Raw genomic sequence first — 24,339 nt, forward strand, 5'->3', positions numbered from 1 at the left:
ATGCCTTAGTGGGGAAGGCAGATGTTAGGTGACAGCCACAGGAGTAACATGCAAAGTTACACCAGACAAGGGTAACTACGGCTGTGGGGAGAGCCTTTGAAAGGGCCCCAGCATGACTAGAGAGGTGGGGGTGCTTGGCAGAGGTGGGGTTTCAGCTGAGATTTGCAAATGAGCAGGAGTCGGGTGGAGGGTAGGCAGCGACAACGCAAGGTCCCTGTGGGCACAGAGTGACTGGTCTGCAGCTCTGAGAGACTTTCCACTTGTTTCCTCCCCCCACCCTCCACTAAAGGCAGCTAAAGCTGGCTCAGGCCTGACTTAAGGGCAGTAAGCAACTTCTGTAGGAGTGGGAGGTGGGTCATCAGGACTTTCTGTATTTTGGAGCCTCCATGATGTTCTTGAAGCCCAGGCCTGGCTGATGTCTGGTGGCTCAGGCCTGCAGCCTCCGAGCCCACACCATGGCTTACCTCTGCAGGGGCTCTCCGTGTCCTCAGGGGCAGGCCTCCCCAGGGTGCTGTAACACGCAGGAGGCCCTGCTCTGAAATAACTCACATTCCAAGGCTGACTGAATGTTTGCCTCTGTGGGAGGGGAGGGCCTGAGTCTCCCTTTGTGCACCACTGCTCAACCCCAGCAGAGTAAAATCCTGAGTACAATGGAATGAGTGTGAGCAGAAGGTCCCCACGTCTCCCACTGAGCTCCCTGGAGGGGGTGATGGGTTTGCAGGATTACAACAGGTGGATTTTCTAAACGCTCTCAGTATATTTCATTTTGACTATTTCTAAACTGGAAACAATTTTAATTCATACGCTCCATGATTGCCCTGGTATGATAGAGGGGTATAATTTTGTTTCTCCAAAGAATTGGCAAATTAACATATTAGAAACTTTCAAGATGTTAAAAATTTTTGTCTCAATGGTCTTGGAGTTTTCATATTTATATACAAACTGCCGATCATTTGAGAAAAAAACATTTAAATACTACAGCAAAACTTTCAAACATGTGGCTCTTTTCTTTAGTACAACTTTTACTTTTGCTTCAAGCAAGTAGTGGCTGGTCGTCTTTGTTTTCCTACTTTGTCCTCAACGAGCAAATGTTGGAGAGTTTTCTGAGAAGCATAGTGGGGAAGCCTAGGACATAAGGATTTCTGCTCAGCGTTCCGTGTTTGCTGTGAAGGGGGCTGTCTGGAAGACAAGCCCTTTCAGCTAACAGAACCGTTCCCAGTGTGCTCCATGACCTGTGGATGGGGTCAGCTGGCCAGCCCGCATCAAGAACAGGGACAGATTCAAAGCAGAAGCCCTGTTCCGGGAATGAGGACAGTGTGCTTGTGCTCCCATGTCATGAGGGCAGCCACAGTCATTTGGCCACTTTCTGTTGTTTTCTGACTGTGGAAACATTCACCTGGAAAGCTAATATTTTCTGTCACTTTACTATAACTTATTGGAATAACAATGGGTTGAAATAAAATGAAATGAACCAGCCAGATGTTAAATATAAGTGGTATCTGTAAAATAAAAAGGATGAACAGTTAAAATGTTCTACACACAAGTAAATGAAGGGCAGAATTCATAACCAATTTGGGTCTTAGAGCATGCTCAAAAATATCTCTTTATTGAAGACTTCTAAATGCTCAAACAACAGAACCTAAATGCTCAAATGGCAAAGGCCAAAATGCAGCTGTGGCCCACAGCCCACCAGGGCCCTGACCCTTAGTGGTGGAGTCTCATGGCACGGTCAGCAGGGGATCCCCTGCCCACTCACCAGACACTTCCTCTTCCTGCCACAGAAAGCCAATGCATAGCCACGGTCATCTCCCCAGGGACGCCCCAAAGCCGCACAGGCCATGTCTCCTGCCCCCCACACCTTCCCTTTGTAGTCCTGGAATGCACTGTGTTCATCCTGCCTCAGGGCTGCTGTGCCTGCTGTTCCCTCTGTGCAGTGGGCCTGACCTCTAACCTCTGGGCAGTGAGCTTCATATCTACAGCTGGATCTCAGCCATGCTCTCCCTGTCTCGTCCCCCATCTTTCATTTGGTTAGGGCTATCTCTGTTACTGGGACAGGAGGCCTCTAAGAGCAGAGCTTGCCATCTGTGCATGTCCACGTCAGTGTCCAGAACGCAACTGGTGTACAGAAGAGAGGGGTCCCTCCTCTCTTTGCTGCTTCCCTGGGAGGCACACTTCATGGCCGCTCTGGTGGGGTTAATGAATGAGCAGTATCCATACCACTCCTAAACACAGTTTCCTCTACTTGCCACGGCCTGTGTTTCCTTTCTCTTGAGAGATAAAGGATAAAAATTCAAAGGCAAGCTGGTCCAGTGCAGAGGATGTCTGAGGTCAGGAAGGGAGGGCAAGAAGAATGCCAGCAGTGTGAGAGAGCCTGAAAGAGAAGGGAGACAGAGGGAAGGCACCAAGGGCTGAATCAGGATGGGACTGGCCTGTTCAGGCTACGCCCAGTGCACACAGCTGCTCCACAAAGAGCACCCAAGCTGGCCCCTGCACAGGCTTCCCTTTGGTCTGTGAGTGGAACTTCCATTGCAGAGAATTTCCACCACGCCCTGTAGGTGCATAGCGTTCTGCTGCAAGGGGCTCCCCGAGCACTGCGACTGCACTGATGCACAAAGAGGGCAGCTCCTTTATGGAATTCTCGTTTGATACAAGCTCCATCCACCCTGCCTCACCAGGACGCCCATTCAGCTGTTTCACATATGACTGTTGTCTGTGGCCAGCATATTTCCCAAGGTAATGTCTGATTAAACCTTAAAGTGAAAGCAGAAGCAAATGTAGAATACAATAACAATTGAAAGTTGAAAACCAATTTGAGTCAAGAGCCCAGCCCTTGGAGCTTCCACAGCAGAACCCCCGACACCACGATTCGCTGCAAATGTTGTGGTTCACTGGGCAAGATTCCACACAGAAAAAAGGCGTTACAGGTGCCATGGGCCACAGGGAGATCTGACCAGACGTTAACCTGTGTGTGACATCCCATGCACGAGTTTATGCTGTAACAGCATGGGCATGTGCTGATAAACAATCCAGAGCGTTTTGGGTTTACCTAAATGACCCCACACCATTCTGATCCATTTGTAACTTGCTGTCTTTTTTACTCAACATGGCCTTGGAGGCTTCTCTGTATTCATTCATTTAATCTGTTGTGCTCCTTTGTATAAGTGCCCAATTTACTTCTCTGTTCCCATGTTGATGGACATTTAAGGTGCCTCTGCCACTGGCGTGATAGTGCCGTAGTGAGGACTGCGTGAGCCCCTGAACATTGCAAGTGTTCCTGTCAGGTGTGTGTGCCTTTGGGGGATTTCCTGAATGTGAAGTTTCTTTTCCACATCCTCTGTAGTTCACTATCAACACTCTCAGCAAACACCAAATACTTGGGATTTTTACACCTTAGTATTCTAAAACATTAAATATTTTAGCTTGATACTGTATTTTATAAACACTATTTTTCACTTCACATATTTTTAGGCCATAAATACTTTGCTAAATGGCAAACATGAGAGTTTGTCTACACTTGCATTTTCCTAATTACTAGAAAGTGTGAGCATTTTTGGTTCATTAACCATTAGGGTTTAATCTTTTGAATGCCAATTCTTAACCTTTGCCCAATTTTCCATTAGACTGACTCTCTCTCTCTCTCTCTCTCTCTCTTACTTTTTAGGAACTCTTTCTGTGTTCTGGATCCTGATCATTAGTTGGCTACAACAGATTCATCCCCCATTTTCTGGCTTATCTTTCAAATTTATCACCCAGCAATATGAAATTTACATTTAATTTTAAAGTAGTCAAATATCAATCATTTTGTTCATAGTCGAGGCTTCGTGCATTGCATTTATGAAATACTTCCCTATCCAAATCTCATCCAAATCTTCTTTTTTTTTAAGTTTTAAGGTTTTGCTTTTCATGTTCAGTTCTTCTATTTGCGATTTATTATTAGTGAGGTAAAATTCACATAACATAAAATTCACCATTTCAGCAGCTTTACAGTGTACAATTCAGTGATGTTTAGTAAATTTACATCTGATACAACCATCACCACCATCTGGCTCCAGAACATTGCCCTTCCCCACAGAGGCTGAAGTGCTTTACATTTCCAAGAGCAATGTGCAATGGGCCTAATCTCTCCATTCTTCACCTCCATTTATTACCCATCCTCTCCTCTTCATAGCCATCCTAGTGATCATGAAGTGGTATCTCACTGTGGTTTGGATTTACATATCCCCAGTGATTAACGATGTTGAGCATCTTTTCATGCGCTCACTAACCCTCTGTGTATCTTTGCAGAAATGTCTATTTAACTCCTTTGCCTGTTGTTTACCTAGGTTGTTTGTCCCTATTGTTGAGTTTTAGGAGTTCTTTCTATACTCTGGATACTAACTCCTTATTGAATATGTGACCCTCAAATAGTTTCTCCCATTCTGTGGGTTGTCTTCACTTTCTTCATAGTGTGCTTTAATGTACCAAAGTTTCAAATTTTGATGGAGTCCAATTTATGTATTTTTTCTTATGTAGCTTGTGTTTTTGGCTCATGAAGATTTATCCCCATTTTCTCCTGAAAATGTCATAGCTTTAGTTCCTACATTTAGGCCTTTGATCTATTTTTAGTTTTTATATGGCATGTGGTAAGGGTCCAACTTCATTCTTTTGTATGTGGATGTCCAGTTTTACGAGCACCATTTGTTGAAAACACTGTCCTTTACCATTGAATGTTCTTGTCACCTTTGTTGAAAATAATTTAATCATATATGCAGGTGTTTACTTCTGGGGTTTCTCTTCTATTCCATTGGTCTATATGTATGTCATTATGCCAGAACCATACCATAGGAGTTTTAATTACTGTGGCTTTGTAGTAAATTAATGTGAGTCCTCCAACTTTGTTATTTTTTTCAAGACTGTTTTTGTTATTAGGAGACCCTTTCAATTTCATGGGAATTTGAGGATCCGCTTTCCCATTAAGAAAAAAAAAGGCTGTTGATATTTTAATAGGAATTGTGTTGAATCTGCAGATCAGTTTGGGTAGCAGTGACATCTTGATATAGTTAAGTCTTCCTATCCAGGAACATGCAGATGTCTTTCCATTAATTAGATCATCTCTAATTTCTTTCAGCAATGTTTTGTAGTTTTCAGCACATAACTTTTTCACTGCCTTGATTACATTTTAAGTAGGCTTCACGCCCGGTGTGGAGCCCAAGGTGGGGCTTGAACTCATGACCCAAGAGATCAAGACCTGAGTGTAGATCAAAAGTCTGCACTCAACAAACTGAGCCACCCACGTGCCCATCCCTGATTAGATTTAGTCCTAAGTATTAAATTCTTTTAAGTGCTATTATAAATGGAATTATTTTCTTAATTTCCCTTTTAAATTATTCATTGCTGGAGTATAGAAACACAACTGATTTGTGTGTATTGATCTTGTACCCTGCAACTTTGCTGAACTCATCCATTAGTTCAAATAACTTTCTCGGATCATGTCACTATAAATAGAGATAGTTTTATCTCCTCCTTTCCAATTCCAATGCCTTTTATTTCCTTTTGTTATCTCTAACATCTCTGACTAGAACTTCCAGCACAATGTCGAATAGAAGTAGCGAAAACATGCATCCTTGTCTTATTCCTGAGCTTAGGGAGAAAGCTTTCAGTCTTTCACCATTGTAAATGATGTTAACTGGATTTTCCATAAATACCGTTTACCATGTTGAGGATTTTCTCTCTAATCAAAGTTCTCTGAGAGTTTTTATCATGAAATGGTGTTGGAGTTTTTGAACTATCTTTTCTGTGTCGGTTGAGATAATCTCCCCCCTCCCCCCGCCCCCGTCAGTGTTCTGTTCATCTGACGCACTCCATAGGTTTTTCTGGTGTGGAGAACCTTTGCGTTTCTGGAATCAATCTCACTTGTTCATGGTGCGTAACCTTTCTAATATGCTGTTGGTTTCCATCTGCTAAAGTTTTGCTCGAGTTATTCGTGTCTCCAAGCATTCATCGGGGGTATTGGTCTGCAGTTTTCTCGTGATGTTTTATCTGGCTCTGGGATGCCACACATCTAACAGATGTCTCCATGTCAACTTGCCTTCTCCGCCCCAGCCTGCTTCTCCTCCAGTCTCTCACACTTCAGTCAAGGGGGCCAACCTCCACCTGCTGATCAGGCCTCAAATCCCTGAATTGCTGTTCTGGTGCTGGTTCCTAACTGCAGGCACTAGAATCTACTGTAGCTAATGTAAGCGGCAAGGGATGTGTTATAAGATATTGGGCATATTACAGCACCTGTGCGAACCAAACACTTCTACCGCCAATCCACTATGAGAGACACCACTTCCCGCGATTCCTTCCACGTGTCATGTGGTGCGTGTATTAGCAAAACCAGGCACATCTGTAGGCTCAGATGCAAGGGATCCGAGGCATGTAGTTTTGCAGTCTCCGGTTTCTGCGAGCAGGAGAGTGTGCTAGTTGTAGCTGGCGCAGGCCACTGTCCATCTCAGCTGTTCTCTCCCTGACTCCTTTCCCAGGGATCTGGCTGTCAGCTTGTCCTCCCAGCTCTCTCTGCCTCTACTGTAGCCACTTCTCACAACCTCTGTCACTCCCACCTCAACCCAGCCCATCGTTCTCACTGAGACTATGGCAGTTGCTTCCTGATGGGTCTCCCTGCCTTGACCAGCTGTGGTCTCCACACTGCAGCCAGGGTGACATGTTTGCAATAAAAATCAGATAACGTCACTTCCTTCCCACATTCTCTCCACAGTGATTTCTCACAACACTCAGAATAAAACAAAGCCCATTATCATGACCTACTTATTTCTGCAGCATTTCCAGTCTCAGTTGCTTTGCATCCGTCCCCCTTCACCATGCTCCCCGGTACAAAGCCTTCCTTCCTCAAGCACACAGAACCATTCCCACCCCAGAGCTTGTGCACACATGGAAGTAAGCAGATCCCTCCCACACTCTCTTCTGGTCCCTGTACAGTCTTCTCACCTGGACCATCTGCTTTATTGTGCTTTATTCTCCGTTCATTGGTTTATTGTTTGTCTCCCTCCACGGAATATCAGACCCCCAGGGGCTTGACTGGGCCATGCAAGGATTGACCAAAAGTAGGTGATCCATGAGTACTTTGAGAATAAATCAAGCCACCTCAGAATTTTTGGAAAAAACTTAGAAAACACTACTGGCTCTATGGAAACACAACAAAGAAGGAAACAGATTCTTAAAAACTGTGGCTGTTCCTGTGCGGGCTCTGCTTTCCTTTTGCACAACAGATGTGGAAGAGTGAGCTTCACAGGCTCCGAAACCTCCAGTAAGAGTGAGATTCTGGGGCTGCACCCTGACCAGGCATCCCGGGCACTGTCAACCTCCCCTAAGGCCAGCTTCTGGATCCTGGAGGAGCTCACCAGGGACAAAGTCGCCTGCTCTGGAGGCATGTCAACACTCCCGAGCTCTGTCCTGGCAGGTGCTTTGGGACCACACAGGTTTATAAAGCATGGTCCCTAGGGGGCGCCTGGGTGGCTCAGCCGGTTGGCGTCTGACTTAGGCTCAGGTCATGATCTCACAGCTCGTGAGTTGGAGCCCGGCATTGGGCTCTGTGCTGACAGCTCAGAGCCTGGAGCCTACTTCGGATTCTATGTCTCTCTCTCTCTCTCTCTCTCTCTCTCTCTGCCCCTCCCCTGCTTGTGCTGTCTCTCATAAATGAATAAATGTTTAAAATAATAATAATAATAATAATAATAATAATAAAGCATGGCTCCTATTCCTGAAGCATCATGGGCAGGACTCCCACAAGGAGAGCAGGGGAGAGGAGGATGAGGCAGGGATGGTTAGGGGGCTTTAGGAATAAAGGTCCCCAAGTACTGAGACAGGGCTGGAGGTTCCAGGAGGTAGAGAAGATGATTGAGGCAGGGGACAATCAGAAGAATTCAAAAAGGCCAGTGTGATGGGTGAGGGAGGGCAACTCATCCCTGCCCTCGTTACCTTTCTTTATTCTGGAACCTGTGGCCAGGAGTCTTTCCCTCCAAAGCTGCTCATTTCTCTGAACAACTGAACTTTATCCCTAAATGAGCACATTTGTCCCGCATTGGGTGGGATGAACCAGTGCCCATGTTTCCAGTGAAGGCACAATGCAGGGTTAGAGACCTGACTGGTTCTTGTGTGAGACAACCCCCCACCCCCAACGCCAGTGCGGCTCCCCCGGGAGAGCATCCCCTCAGCCAATGTGTTCACTTGGACGGGAAGAGAAGGCTAGTCCATCTATGCCAGTGGAAATCACGTACGAGTCTGTCTACACTGGGGGAAATCCGATGCAGCCACTGGTCTGAGAACACTATTCCAGGTCCCGAGGCTTTGTGAGAACAAAAGTAAAAGCAAACGCCCCGCCACCCCCACTCCCACCCGCTTCGGAGGGAGGAGCCCCGCGCCCCCGCCCCCACTGCCGCCCAGGTGAGGGCACTTGGGCCTTGGGTCCGCCTGCGGGAGGTGAGAGCGGCTCCCCAGCCCCGCAGGCCTCCCGGCCCCTCTGCCACCCTCGGAGTGGAGAGGGTCGGCCAGGGGAGGGGGCCCGCCCCGCAGGGAGGGGGTCTGCCGGGAGGGGGCCCGCCCCGCAGGGAGGGGGTCTGCCGGCTGAGGGGGTCCGCCTCGTACGGAGGGTGTCTGCAGGGGGAGGGGCTCCGCAGGTGGAGGGGGTCCGCCCCGCGGGGAGGGGCTCTGCAGGGGGAGGGGGTCCGCCTCGCGGGGAGGGGCTCTGCAGGGGGGGGGGGGGTCCGCGGTGGGGGGGGGGTGTCTGCTCCAGGCCGGGGGGGGGGGGGGGGGTTTCCGGGGAGGGGAGGGGGTCCGCCCCGCGGGGAGGGGTCCGCCCGACTCGCGCCTCCGGCTCCGGCGTGGCGGGCGGGGCGCCGGGAGAGTCGCGCGCCGGACAGTGGCCTTTATGGGAACGTTTTCCTCCGAGGTCGGGACAAAGGCGGCGCCACCATGGCTCTCAGCGCGGCCGACAAAGGCTCCGGCACCAAGGTAGGGGTCCGGCCGGTGGGTGGCAGGGAAGGGGGTCTGAGGGCCGCCGCTGCCGGGGGGGGGGCGGGGAGGAAGCTTTGACTCTTCGGTCACTTGAAGATCAGTTTAGCAAACTTTCGCCTTAACCTCATGAATATTTCTGAGAAAAGTGTGGTTTTCGAGACAGGTCTGCAGGGCTAGGCTCTGAAGGGAGTGCTGGGGGGGGGGGGGCCCTAAAAGCACCTGTGCCAGTGGTTGCTGTAGTCTCGTTATTTATTAGCTGGGCACGGAGGGCGAACCGGCCAACTAGGGCGCTCAAAGACAAAGAAGTTGTGCTTAAAGAAAATACCGATTGATTTGTCGGTTGGAACTCCGTCGATTTCAGTAACGAAGGTAGTCGAGGAAAACAAGAGGGGCCTTTCAGGTTTGGAAAAGCGTGAGACACACGGCTTTGTATTTCTTCGTGCGAAATGCAGAAAGTGTGCTGGGTTTGTCTCCCCTTTTTCCTGTGAAGCTGGATTACAGAGTGTTTGGTGTAATAATTACACTCTACTCCTGTTACCCACAGCAGTTCGACTTAAAAAGTTTAGTTGATACTTTAAGGTGTCTAATTAAGAATTAAAACATATAATTAAAAAATTAAGTTAAATGCAGTTGAAACTGTGCATAATTAATAGCTTACGAATCTGCTGTGTTAAACTGGCTGAGCTTTAGGCGGCTGTGGGCGCTGGGGGTGGGGGGCTTCTCAGCTTCACGGAGGGATTTCAAAGTGGACAAAGTGAGATTCTGCTTTCAGTCTCCCCGAACCTGCTTCAGATTCACGGGATCTCTGGGTTGGGAGGAACTTCAGATGTCCCTTTTGCTCTCAGTAGAAATACACTCAAATTCTGAGACAGTTACCAGCAACACATTTCCCTTCCTGAGGGACCCGTGTCCGTGTTGTGTGCTGGACATCCGACACTGAGGTAATAAACCCACTCCTGACCCTGATGCGACCCCACGTCTTGATCTCACTGTGCTTTGGGGGACAAGTGGATGGTCCAGGTGGGCCTCGAGAGGACGGCTAACCTGTGGCACCCAGGGCAGGCCTCATCGTTTCATCCCATTCGTGCGGGCCTTGTCTGAAGTGGCCTCTGTGACACGTGGACCCTTGTGTCTGTGTCATCCTTTGGTGGTCTCCCATGAGTACTTTCTTACTTGTAAAGCATCCCAAAAATGCCAGGCTAAGGAAATAAAGTCGGCCCTGAGTTTGCCCCCAGGCTCTCTGAGATGTGCGCTCACTGGTTGTATCATCCAGCCAAACACAGGAAACCCCAGATTCCCAGATCTCAGCGTTTTTTTGTGAGAATAATTCAAGCCCCGTTCACACGCCACCGCCTGCCTCCCTCCCTCCCTCCCTCCTTCCCTCCTTCCAAACAGAGCTAATGTGCGTTCTCTCTGTGTTTGAACAAAAATAAAAATCACTCAGAACCTGCTAGTCACCCATTCTACACCGAGAAGCAGCCCTGAAGCAGCGCGGGTTTCCTCTCCACACAGCTGTGCCCTGAAGCAGTGCACCCCTGCTCAGGATTCACCCTCCTGCCTTGTCAGCTCTGGGCTCCTTTTCCTGTATCCCTGCACCCCTGGCAGGGCCTGCCACTCAGTCGGTGTGTACCTAGTGAGGCAGGGAATGAAGAGAAGGAGGTGGGGGTACAGAGGGGTGGGCTGAGAGGCGGCAAATCCTGGCCTGCATGTGTTGATCCTGGGGCACCTTGAGAACCTGGGGTCCCCTGAGCAGAAGGCATCCATGATACCCATCTACCCTACAAGGGGCCAGGGAGGGCAGGTGCCTATGGGGTGGGAAAGAGACTCTGGACCCTGGCCTGGTGCCTGGAGAGCAGTCCTGGGACCTTGGAGGTTTGATGTGCACCCACATCCGCCCTCTATTAGCTGTTGCCCTTTGGCCTTGTAGCTCGGCCTCTCTGAGCTTCAGTCTGTTCATTGAAAGGAATAATCACAGCCTGCCTACCTCAGAGCACCATATCGGTTTACTTTAAAAATGGATATGTAGATGCTTCTTGAAAGGTAACCCAGCTCATCATTCAGCTGAATGTTCCTAAGTTGAAGGCTTCTTCTGTCCTTAGAGCTGGGATACCTTTTCAGGTGTTTCTAGGTGCCTCGGTTCACACCTGGGCCCAAATTCTCGAAGAGCTTTCAGATACTGTTAGACAAGTATCTGACCTTACAGAATTTTCCCCAAAATTGATAAAATCAAATTGTGGCTCAGTTAGTTGAGCGTCTGACTCTTGATCTCAGCTCAGGGTTGTGAGTTCAAGCCCTGTGTTGGGCTCCATGCTGGGCGTGAAGCCTACTTAAAACACAAAAACAAGCAAACCCCAAAACCAAACAAAAACAACAAGAAAAAAGATACTTTGCAGTAAATTTCTTCTACGTGACTTTAAAACATCTGATGTTTCTAAACCTGAGAAAGGGATGAAATCTAAGGCCTACAACAGTTTGGGACATAAATTAATTTGAAATTCGGCACTCGAGTTGTTCAAGTCAGCGAGGTGGCAGGTATGTGCACCTGCCCCACAGAAATGTTACCTGCCTGTAGTCCTGGACCCAGAGACCCCCAGCCTCAGTAGGTGTCACCCTCAGAAAGCTCCCCTGGTCATCCTGCCTGCACCCCTTCCACAGCCACACACCCCCAGCACCTTTCCTGCTTGGCTTCACCATACTAGGGCCTCCGTGGGAGGGTCTGAACTAACCTCACCTTGTGCCTCACCTTTGTTGACCGCCTGTCTCCCCAGGCAGTACCGACTTTGCTTCATTTCACTTGCTTCTCTGGTGCTTATAATAGTGCATGGCTTGAAGTCGGTGCTCTACAAATGTTTGGCACGTGGTGCTTACCCACCCCCTCTTTTGAAGCCCATTTTGATTCCCCTGCCCAGCCCCAACCTCCTGTGGGCCACACAGATACAGAGCCTACCCTGTGGGATTTCTGTCTACTGCTTCGCCCCTGACCTAAGCTAACATCACTTCCTGGGACTTTTGAGAATGAAAACAACCACCTCAGAGGGAGCAGCTGGGTTACAGTTGAGTCTGGGAGACCTTGTCTAAGTGTCAAATGGTCAAAGCAGGTCCGAGACAGTTATAGGGAAGGCTTGACAAGACCCCATTCGAGGTAATGAATGTGTTCTGCATGTGTGTTTTGGGGTGGGGACAGTGGTGCACGGAGCAGAAGAGAAGAAATGCCTGAGTTAACTTTAAATGAACAGAAGGGACAGCCAGGAGAAGGGTGACCCGCCCCTTCATTGTCAAGTAGAGGAACCACGGTTTGGTAGACAGCTTTGACCCAGAATTAGCCGCAGGCCGGTGTTCTTACCTGGAGAGTGAAGAGGGCAGAATGACTCTGGGATCTCTCCGGCTCTGTTTCCTGCCAGGATGGGACATAGGGCAGTGTGCCACCATGGCAGAGGGCTCGGTGACTGAGGATGCATTCTGTTCAGCCAAGTTCCAGTCCTGGTTTCCCCACTGAGTGAGCAGGCAGGCAGGCAGGCCCCTCCATCCTACCACCTTTAGGACAGGGATGACAGTAGTAGCATAATGTGCTTAAAACAGTGTCTGGTATATAGTAAGTGCTCGATAAACGTTGGCTATTATTCTGGGATCCTATGATAGAAAGGGAGAGAGATTTTCCTAAAAATAAGAGATGAAAAAAAGGTTTTTTTTGTCTTTTATCTTTGAAGTCCCTTAAGGAAAAATATCCAATGAAGTTATCTTCAAGGTATGTTGACACTCAAAGATATCACCGAGAAGAGGAATTACAATTATAATTATTTTAATAATATAATTGTCTATTTTTTAAAGAAACGTCTTGTGGAAGTGACAAATCAATAGGCCATGAACTCCACTTGAAATCAAGGGTCCTGGAGCCCTCCCTATGGCTTATTCAGAAAGACTAAAGAAAACGTAACTGGGATTTATTCAGCCTAGCACACCACACTGGGTAACAGAGTGAGCATTTAGTTCTCAAACTGAGAACACATTTGCATGTCCAGAGACTCTGACCTTCTGAGACCACAACCCAGAGGATCTCGGTGACCAGTGATGCAGGCAGAATGTAATCTCTCCCTAAAGTACAACATTTAAGTAGGAAAGCACATGGGAGAGTTGGTGGGGTAGGGCAACAACAGCAACAAATGACAACAGATACTAGCACAGTTTCTGAAAAGTTCTGGAACTAATTTTTTTAAATACTATTTTGAGGTGAAATTCACATAAAATAAACTGTTTCAGAGCAAACAATTCAGTGGTATTTAGTACGTTCCCAGTGCTGTGCATTCCACTACCTCTGCCTAGTTCCAGAACATCTCCATACCCCAAGTAAAACCTCACACCCATGTAACAGTTTCTCCCTGTTCCAGCCTCTCCCATCCTCTGGAACCACAAGTCTGATTTCTCTCTCTGTGGACTTGTCTACTCTGAATATTTTGTATAAGTGGAATCATATAGTATGTGTCTTTTTTATTCTCAAATACATATAACATACAATTTATATGTACTGACTGTTAGTCCTCACAACCCCTCCATCCTGTGAATCTGAAACTCTGTCACTGTTAAACAGTGGCTCCTGTTCTGCCACCACCCCCAGCCCCTGCCTGCTGACGTTTTACATTCTGTCCTCATGGTTGTAACTACTCTAAGGACCTTATATAGTATTTGTCTTTTTGTGATTGGCTTATTTAACTTAGTATAAAATCCTCAAGATTTTATCCATATTGTAGCATATGTCAAAATTTGCTTCCTTTTTAAGACTGAATAATATTCTGCTGCATGGATATACCACAATTTTCTTATCCATTCATCTGTTGATAGACATTTATACTGTTTCCACCCTTTGGCTTTTGCAAATAGTGCTGCTATGAACATGTGTTTACAAGTTTTTGTGTGTAAGATATTTTCATTTCTTTGAGTATATTTCAGGGTCATATGGTAATTCTGTGTTTAACTTTTTGATGAACCACTGAACAGTTTTCAACAGTAGCTGAACCATTTTACATATCCACCAGTAATGTATGAGAGTTCCAATTTCTCCACAGCCTTACCAACAGTTGTTACTTTCTTTTTTTTTTTTTTTAATTATTATAGTCATCCTAATGACTGTGAAGTGATATTTCATTGTAGTTTTGGTTTGCATTGCCCTAATGACTACTGATGTTGAGAACTTTTTACATGCTTGTTGAAAAAAAAAGTCTATTCAAGTCCTTTGCCCATTTTTAAGTTGGGTTCTTTATCTTTTTGTTATTGTGTTCTAAGAGTTCTTTATATATTCTGGATATTAGACTCTTATCAGATGTATGGTTTGCAAATATTTTGTTCTATCTGTTGGTTGTCCCTTTACTTTCTTGATAGTGTCCTTTGATGCACAAAGTTTTGTTTTTTAATTTTTTGATGTTTACTTATTTGAGAAAGAGAGATAGAGAGAATGAGCAGGGGAGGGGCAGAGGGAGAGAAGGAGACACTGAGTCTGAAGCAGACTCCAGGCTCTGAGCTGTCAGCACAAAGTCCATTGTGGGGCTCAAACCCATGAACCTTGAGATGATGACCTGAGCAGAAGTCAGAGACTTAACCGACTGAGCCACTCAGGTACCCCAAAGTTTTTATTTTTAATGAGGTCCAGTTTATATATTTTTTTCTGTTGTTGCTTGTGCTTTTAGTGTCATATCTAAGAAATCATTGCCATCTGCAAGATCATGAAGATTTACGTCTATGTTTTAGCAGTTTTCTGATTTTAGTGCTTATATTCAGGTCATAGATCCATTTTAGTTAATTTTTGTATTTGGTGTGAGGTAAGGGTCCAACTTCATTCTTTTGAATGGGGACATCCACTTTTTCCAGCACCATTTGTTGAAGAAATTATTTTCTCCTTCTTAAATAGTCTCGAAACCTAGGTTGGAAGTCAACTGGCCGTAATTGTGCAGGTTTATTTCTGGATCTTCAGTCCTTTTCTGTTGTTCTGTGTGTCTGTCTTTATGCCAGAATCACACCGTTTTGATAACTGTAGCTTTGTAGTGGGTTTTGAAATTGGGAAGTGTGAGTCCTCCAACTTTGTTCAGGATTGCTTTGGCTGTTCAGGGCCCAGTGAAATTCCATATGAATTTGAGGATTATCTTTTCCATTTCTGGGAGAAAAGGTCATTGCAATTTTGAGAGAGATTGCATTGAGTTTGTAGACTGATTTGAATAGTATTAACATTTTACCAGTATTAAGTCTTCCAATCCATAAACCTGGGATGTTTTCCCATTTCTTTAATTCCTCCCAACACTGTTTTGTAGCTTCCAGTGTTCAAGTCTTTCATCTCCCTGGTTAAATATGTCTTAGGCAACACTCACCACTGTTATTCAGCACAGCACTGGAAGTCCTAGCCACAACAATCAGACAACATAAAGAAATAAAAGGTGGGGCGCCTGGGTGGCTCGGTCGGTTGAGCGTCCGACTTCGGCTCAGGTCATGATCTCACGGTCAGTGAGTTCGAGCCCCGCGTCAGGCTCTGTGCTGACCGCTCAGAGCCTGGAGCCTGTTTCGGATTCTGTGTCTCCCTCTCTCTCTGCCCCTCCCCTGTTCATGCTCTGTCTCTCTCTGTCTCAAAAATAAATAAACGTTAAAAAAAAAAAAGAAAAAAAAAAAAAGAAATAAAAAGCATCCAAAGTGATAAGGAAGATGTAAAGTTCTCATTATTTGCAGAAGAACTGCTATGCTATGTACAGAAACCCTGAAGACCCCACCAAAAAACTACTAGAACTGATAAATGAATTCAGTAAGGTCACAGGATACAAAATCAATGTACAGAAATCTGTTGCACTTCTGTACACTAACAATGAAGCAGCAGATGGCCAACACACTGATGTTCAACATCACTTAGGGAAACGTAGATCAAAACCACAGTGAGATATCACCTACATGTGTCAATGGCTCAAGCCAACAACACAGAAAACAAGTGTGGGTGAGGATGTGGACAAAAAGGGAACCCTCTTGCACTGTTGGTGGGAATGCAAACTGGTGCAAGCCACTGGAAACAGTATGAGCTTCCTCAAAAAATTAAAAATGGAACTACCCTATGACCCAGCAGTTGCACTACTAGCTGTTTACCCCCCAGAAATGGAAACATTAGTTCAAAGGATATGTGCAGCATTGTCTACAATAGCCAAACTATGGAAGCAGCCCAAGTGTCCATCAATTGATGAATGGATAAAGGAGATGCAGTATATATATACAATGGAATATTAGTCAGCCATAAAAAAATTATGAAATTTTGCCATTTGCAATGGCATGGAGTGAGGAGAATAATGCTAAGCAAAATAAGTCGGAGAAAGACAAATACCATATGATCTCACTCATGTGGAATTTAAGAAACAAAACAAATGAGCAAAGGGAAAAAAGAGAAAGAGAGAAACCAAGAAACAGACTCTTAACTATAGAGAACAAACTAATGGTTACCGGACGGGAAGTGGATGGAGTGAAAGTAGGGAATAGGGATTAAAGAGCATACTTATCAATGATGCAAAAAATAAAAAATAATAAAATGAAAAAAAAAGTATCTTAGGCATTTTATTCCTTTTGGATGCTATTATATACTGGAATTATTTTCTTAGTTTCATTTTTGGATTGTTCATTGCTAATGTATAGAAACACAACTGATTTTTGCATGTCGGTCTTGTACACTGCAACTTTGCTGAACCCATTTATCAGTTCTAGGTAGGTTTTTTGTGGATTCTTTGGGATGTGCTATATATAGGATTGTGTCATCTATAAACAGAGATCATTCTACTTCTTTATTTCTAATTTGTATGCCTTTAATTTCTTTTTCTTGCCTAAGTGCTCAGGCTAGAACTTCCAGAACAGTGTTACATACCAACAGGGAAAGTGGGCATCCTTGGCTTGATTTTGATCTTAAGGGAAAAGCTTTCAGTATTTCACCATTGAAGTTAGCTGTGGATTTTTATAAGTGCCTTTTATCATGTTGAGAAAGGTCCTTTCTACTCCTAGTTTTCTGGAAATTTTGATATGAAAGGGTGTTGGATGTTGTAAACTGCTTTTTCTGTATCATTTAAGATGATCATAGACTTTTTCCTTGGTTTTATTGATGTGATATTTTATATTGATTATTGAACCACACTCGCATTCCTGGGATGAATTCCACTTGGTCATGGTGAATAATACTTTTAGTAATGCTGCTAAATTTGGTTTCCTGGTTTGTTTATTTGCTTGTTGGTTTGTTGTAAGATTTGGAATGAGTTTTATAACTCTGCTTTTATATTCCTTTTTTTTTAATGTTTATTTATTTTTGAGAGAAAGTGCTCATGCGCTGTGAGCCAGGAAGGGGCAGTGAGAGAGGGGGACAGAGAATCCAAAGCAGGTTCTGTGCTGACAGAAAGCCCAATGTGAGGCTTTAACTCACGAACTGCGAGATCATGACCTAAACCAAAGATGGACACTCAACCGAGCCATTCAGGTGCCCCTATAACTATGCTTTTAAATGTCATTATATTGTACGAGATATATCTTAAGAAAGTAAGTTTTGAAATGAGAAATGATCTTTTTAAGAAAAAAAGTTTGTGTCAAAGGCAAACATATGAAATGAGTAGGAAATCTGCAGAAATTTGAAACCAGTTTTTAAGACTTCAAAATGTAACTGACTGGAGAAAAATAGTCAATAGGAGAAGGTCTATGTGAGGTTAATCCATGTAAAACATTTTGGTAGTGCCTGACACTAGAACCATCATGTTGCCATTGTGGGGCGTAAAATCAGGCACGCAGACAGTGCTTGCTTCCCCCTTAACATTACAGTTTTCTTGTCTTACAGCCCCTGCTGGCTGTCAGCCAGGACATAAATCTTTGTATCCTTCACCGTGTTTAGCACATGGTAGGTAATCAATGAATGCACTATGGTGTTCAGTGTGGAGTGGACAGTGGGTGCCTCTGTGAGCATCTTTTTTTTTTTTTTAAGAGAGCACGAGCGAGCATTGGGGAGGGGCAGAGAGAGGAAGAGAGAGAGAATCCCAAGCAGGCTCTGCACCAGCAGCACAGAGCCCAACTTGAGGCTCAAACTTATGAATCGTGAGATCATGACCTAAGCTGAAACCAAGAGTTGGACGCTTCACCGAGTGAGCCAGACACCCTCTGTGAGCACCTTTCTCTCTCTCTCTCTCTCTCTCTCTCTCTCAAAATAAATGCATAAACTCTAAAAAAAAAAAAAAAAAGGGAGGGAGAGAAAGAGGACAGACAAGGAGGGAAGAGACAGCAGAAACAAGGGGTTGATTGATCAGGACCAATGGCCACATCACTTATTATCCAAATTGGATCGCTTTGAGGGGAAAAGAAACGTAATGCCAGGACCATAGGTGAAAAATCTGGGAAATGCCGGATAGGGTTGCTAGCCTAACTTGGGTGCTCCTGCCTTCTGGCGACAGCATTCTAAACAACGGGGGTAGGTCCCCACTGTGGGTGGGGGTTGATCATAGACTGGGTGCCCTCAGTCCCGCTGTGCGTGCCTCTGAGCCAGACTGTGCAGACGTGCTGGCTACAGAAGCCACTAGCAGAACTGCCGTGTGGAGCCAACCGGCGCCCCACCGGCTGGTGTGGATGCACCCTGTCCTCATGTCCCTGCATACTCATTGTGGCCTTCCCAGGTCCAGGCTCCTGTGTGCTGGGCCAGGCCACCGCTGGGAGTCACGCCTCTTGTCAGTGGTTTCCCAGTGTGCACCAGCACCTCCTTCCCTCTGTCCTGCATTCATCGCTCATGCTCCAAGGGCTCCCTCTGTTCGGGATTCCAGACGTTGGTAAGCCACCTGCTGTGCCCACTCTGAGTGTGGTTTTGGGCTCCAGGCTCCAGCCTTATCCTTAGACTCAAGATGCCCAACTGTCTTGTCCAGTGTATCCTTCTCTACCCCTCTCTCAGGCACCCATGTGGGAAACCTCAGGGACCTGTTCACGTCATGTACAGCCATACTTGCCAGACATGACTTTGCCTGGGGCCACTGAGCTTTGTGGGCCAGCTCAGTGGTGACTTCCTGAGTCAGGGAGACAGTGAGAAGTGTGATTTAGTACTCCAAGTGCATCCATCACAGGTTTCTCATTAGAAAAACTTGTTTGTTGTTCTTATCATGTATACAGAATTCACATTTTCCCCTAAAAATCCTTAAATTGTACTTAACCAAACTCCCAGTTACCTTTCCTTCCTGCACATCAGTATGGCCTCATCATATGTCCCTATGAAGCCTTCCTAGCCAGAACTTTCAAACTTGAAGGCTTCGTTCCACTCTCCTTCTGGGACAGGCAAAGGTGCTTCAGCCCAGACCCAGCACCAATTCCCGAACAACCTCAGCCCGGTGTCAGCAGTCAGCACCTGTCCCACTCAGACGAAAGATGGTCTACATCACAAAGTCCTTCAGGAAAAGTACAGGCATCATTTGTAACTTAAAAATATGTCTGTGGTTTTCCATTAACACCACATTAGAGCCTTCTCATTCATGGTTAAAATGAAATGATTTTAGGTAGCCGGGTGCCAGCTACCTTCAAGTCATAATCAAGCTGAGAAACACTGACCATCTGAGAGAGACTTTTCTAGGATGCCTGTGCTCCTGTTTTGAAGAGCCCAAATCAGGCTGATTCCCAACCTTCATCACAGCTGTGGCTGGGCCCCTGCTCACAGGATGCTTTGGGGGAGATGTTGGGGTCGCATTTTTAAACTACTGGTACAAATACACAATGTCACACTCCCACCTACCACGTTTGTGCCTACTCTTCCTTTACTTGTATTGGAATATAACCAGAAAGTATAAAAAACACATGTAATTCGTGATATAGGTGGAGTCTGCTATCACATGTACAACTCAGACAAATTGGTTTCAATCCTCCCTCAAGAGTACTTGGTTCTCTGTTGGAAATGTGCGTGAGAAAGGTGCGGGCAGGCCAGGTGTGCTACCTAAAGACAGATGCCAGGCAGATGCTGGCAAAGCAGCTGGACTCAGACAAAAGGGAACTTACTGTGGTTTTGCAGGTGGTTTCTTTCAAGCAGTTTAACAGTAATGTGAAAACAAAAGGCCAACACAAAACTTGGAGGGAAGAAATCTGTTTTTCTCTTTATACATGAAGAGCCACACATCAGGTTGGGCTGACACATTTCAAGTGCGCTTTGGCTTCTTGCCAAAGGGTTTTCTGGGTAAATTAGGTGGGAAAGAATGGTTATGATCAGTCACTCCCCTAAAGAACTGCAAATAGGGGTTCGGGCCTGTCTACATGTGCGTTGTACGTAGCTCCCTCGAGCTCTGCTGTGGATCAAGGGCTCGATGCAGGACTCAATGTGGGAAAGTCAGGTTTGGTATAGTAATTAGGACTGAGGGACATCTTCAGGTTGGCATAATCTTTTCTGGTCTTGCCACAGTTGGACGGAACAAAACTCTTTCTTGCAGCTGAAGTCACATTTCAGCATGAGGGAGCCAATCCGCATTGATTGAGTTAATTGTCGCTCTTGCACACTCTTTATCAGGCACCCTCAAAGGGCTAAATTCAGTCAAAATGTCTCAAGAACCAACATTTCATTCTCAGTTTGCATTCTGTATTAAAAAGTAAAAAGCTTTAATGTTCTTTTAAGATGAAATATGTTCTTACCTTTGTGGAATGATTGAAGTAGATTCATAGTATTCTTCCTGTTTTACAAACGAAGAAACCAGATATGCAGAAGTCTTGGGGACTTTGTCCTATGCCACGGTCAGTGTAGAACCCCGGGCGATGTTTACAGGTGGTGTCCCCCTGAACCTGCTCTTGCCTTGGGCCCCAGGATGCAGCTCACCACCTGGCCAGCGACAGCTCCTCTTTACCGGCACGTCCCCAGGGGCACCTCCGTCCCTTCCGGGGGTCTGTTTCTCATCCTGCCAGCCCTGTCTCCCTTCTTTCTGCTGCTCTGGTAGGTTTTCTTCCTCTCTATGCTGAAGGCAGGACCGTGTCTGTTTGTGCAGTTACTGCAGGACTAGCAGGTGAGCAGCAGAGCAGGGTCACTCCCTGGTTGCTGCTGGCATGATGGGCTTCCCAAGCCAGGGCAGGCCTTGCTCTGGGACCTTGTGTTTGTGGTTGCCTCTGTCCTGGTAATGACCAAGTGAACATGTGACCCGTGGCAGGGACGGTGCCTGAGCTTCCCGTGTGCACCCGTAGTCACCTAATAGATGCTGGCATGAAAGGTGCATTTCGAGACTTTCACAGCTCCCTAGTTTGGGAGTGTCCTCGTTGTGTATTAGGCTACTAAATGCAAAGAAGGATAATGAGGACCTTAAATGACTGCTTTTTTAATGCATTTGATGTTGAGAAGAAATTAATAACACCCCTAGAGACAGAGCCGCTGGGTACCACCCTCAATCACAGTCGATCACATTGACTGCTGCTCTCAAAGCACACATGGAATAAAGCTGTTCCTGAACGAAATCACTGACAATTAGTTGGAACTTGGGTGTTGAATCAGAAATGGTGGTGTCAACCAAGCCCTCACTCATCCAGCATCTTCATCGAGAGATGTAGCTGTTCTGGAGCCAGAGTCCCTGCAACTCATGGGGCAGCAGACAGGGAAGGAGGGTGGGGGCTGCCCCTTCATCCACCCACTCATGCCCCTTGGCTGCCTTGCAGGACTTCCTTCCTTAAAGGTGGGGTCAGCAAACTTTCTATGAAGGGCCAGACAGTAAGCCTAGAGGCTTTGAAGGACCATTCTCAGCTCTGCCTTTGTAGCACAGAAGGAGCCATAGGCAATGCATGGAATGAGGGTGTCTGTGTTCCAATAAAACTTCCAATATGGGCACTGACATGTGAATGTCATATAGTTTCCACGTGTCTGAATTAGTATTCTTCTTTTGTTTTTTTTTCCCGACCACTGGGGTCATGGTTTGCTGACCCCTGAGTGTTGCATAGAGACCAGCAGGGACAGAGGAGCTAGGGTGGCGCCAGGATATCCCCACACCTCCAGGTGAAATCCTGGATGCTCCAACTGGTGGTTAGAGGATGAAGAGGCAGCTTTTCCAAAGAACACCTAGTGGAAGATTCTGAGTGTGTCTGGTTGAGCGAGATTCCCTGGAAGATAAAACCTCCTCGGTTCTAGGCAGATTCTGACATCAGGCCCCCATAGGTAGGATGGAATGCCTAGTGACAAAAGTGCATAATTAACATAGACTTTCAGGACTGGGTGTCTCTGCCCATCATGGGAGTCACATATGCAAACATGGTGTAAACTGTGAAGTGCCGTCTCGTGTACCAGTTCTGGCTTTACGGTGGGGAGGTTTGGCAGCCACACAGCAAGCAGGTGTGTCAAAGCCCTGCTGGGTGCCTGGGAGCCAAGGTGCTCAGCACTCCTGTGCCCTGGTTCAGAGGCAAGTCGTGGAAGAGGGCCCGAGGGGGCAAGAGCCCAGCAGCTGGGCAGCCATGACGCCTCCATTGTCCTGCTGCTGACTCAGTGTCCTATCTGGGGAGGATTGGTTGTAGAAACATTTGAGAAGTCATGTTTATATATTTGTTTTCTCACATAGGATTGGTTCTATTTGTGATTGTTTAATGTCAAGCCCTAGAGAGGAAAGCAGGTGCCTCACAACATGATTAAAATGGAGACTGAGATCCTCCTGGAACAGAAAAGGGATCATGTTGAAAACAGGACTCTAGCTTCTGAGCTGCGCACATTCCAGCTGGAGGGCTGAAGGGCATGCGTCGACAGGGGAGGACGCAGCTGCCTGTGGCTCATCCTCAGGAAGAGAGCCCCTGGCAGGCCCTGTTGAACACACAGGTGTCATGGGCCAGGCCCTCTCCTGAGGTCCCTGCCCTCGGTTTTCAGCCATCTGAGAGCTCCTCCCAGCTAACGGTTGAGGAAACCATGGCCCAAAGTAGAAAGCAAGCAGGGGGCACGGGTCTGGCCCATATCTGACACAGGCAGGGACCTAGAGGCACGCACAGCTGCCCCAGTTGGTGGCACAGTGGGCAGGGGTGGGAGGGAGGATCTGCCAGGCTTCCTCCTTCAGAACAGGCTTTCACTGATGGCACCTGCCAATTCCATGTCAGCAAGTTCTTACACTGCGTTAGTCTGGGAAGTTGGGATGAGAAGGAAGAACATAGAATCAGTTTTAACAAGAAGTTGGTGGAGCAGAAGCCACCTGGAAGGTTCTTGCTGCAGGTGATTGGGCATCTGAGGGGAGGAAAGAAAGGGAGGGGCACTGCAGCCAGCCTGGCAGCGATCTGAGCATGGTTCTGAGCATAGAATTACAAAGGGGAGCCGTCCCAACATGCCGGCCGGCAGAGACTGCCGCCATCCGGCTGTGTAGCCCTGTAGACGGATTTCCATTGTCAACAATCCCCCGCACCCACAATCCACTGTAATGTGAACACCAGCTTCAGAATTGCTGAAGTCAGGCAACTATGTGTTTCATGTTTGTTTGGTAAGGTGTGTGTAAATTCAGAAAAGACATTTCAGCGTTGTGTTTGGAATTACTCTTTTCTGGATTCACCTCCTGGGCCAGTTGCATAAGGTGCAGCCCTGAAGCTTGAACCCTGAAATAGTGATTTTGTTTGGCATTCTCCTGGTTTTCTTTTCTCCCTGAAAACTAGAAAATATTGACACCTAGACAAAGCAGAGGCTGTGGATCATGATGCTCAGATTTGAGATGCTTTTGGAACACTCCTGGAGATACAGCTGAGATTGAGATATGCCACATGCACCTCCCCTGCTGGAGGCACCATGCCAACAGGGTGGAGACAGAGTCCCAAGGTCCTGCTCCTCATTCTACCCTGTGGGGCGTGGTCTCCCTGGGAAGCCTCTCAGAACCAACTCCAGCTCAGGACGCACCGACGTGTCTGCAGGCAGCTCAGTCCCTCCAGGTGCATTACAGGACACCAATCCAAGAGGGCTCCTGGGTAGAGGTGGTAACCCATGCCAAGGTGTGTGCTGTGGCTGCCGTGGGGAGGTAAAGGCCCTGAGTAGGGGTGTCCCCTGGGTCTGTGTTCCAGGTCCTAGGGAGTGTCAGTCACGATATGCAGGTTATGCCACATAACCAATGCCCCCCACATCTCAGTCATCAGCACCGTGATGACCGGTTCATGCTACGTGCCCATCATGGTCATCACGTCAGTTTTACTCTGGGGTCCAGGCTCATGGAACAGCTTCTCTGGGGTGTTACCCATCTTGTGGCAGAGGGAAAGGTAGTACATCGGAGCACGTGCTGCCTCACAAAGTCTCCGTCAGAACCCGCATCTGCCACTGCTGCCACGTTTCTTTGTCATGTGGCCGCGCCTGATGCCGATGGACAGGGACATGCCATCCTCCCCAGGGAGGCAGGGATTCTGTGAAAAACAGCTCACCACAGA

General features: G+C 46.8%; 1 protein-coding gene across 3 annotated transcripts in view; it reads left to right on the plus strand.

Moving 5' to 3' along the window:
- The first annotated feature begins 8,402 nt into the window (after positions 1-8,402).
- PLEKHG4B (pleckstrin homology and RhoGEF domain containing G4B) overlaps positions 8,403-24,339 on the plus strand; it is an 87,505-nt gene continuing 71,568 nt past the window's right edge. For 2 of the 3 annotated variants that reach the window (XM_053906827.1, XM_053906828.1), the window contains exon 1: positions 8,827-8,988. In XM_053906827.1, the coding sequence (XP_053762802.1) occupies positions 8,950-8,988 (39 nt within the window). In that variant the 5' untranslated portion in view covers positions 8,827-8,949. Of the gene's footprint in view, positions 8,458-8,826; positions 8,989-24,339 lie in introns of those variants that run through there. The other variant, XM_053906826.1, reaches the window with a different exon arrangement.

This window comes from Panthera pardus, unplaced genomic scaffold, assembly GCF_024362965.1.
Source record: "Panthera pardus isolate Hobbes unplaced genomic scaffold, ASM2436296v1 HiC_scaffold_2, whole genome shotgun sequence".
NCBI classification, from domain to species: domain Eukaryota; kingdom Metazoa; phylum Chordata; class Mammalia; order Carnivora; family Felidae; genus Panthera; species Panthera pardus.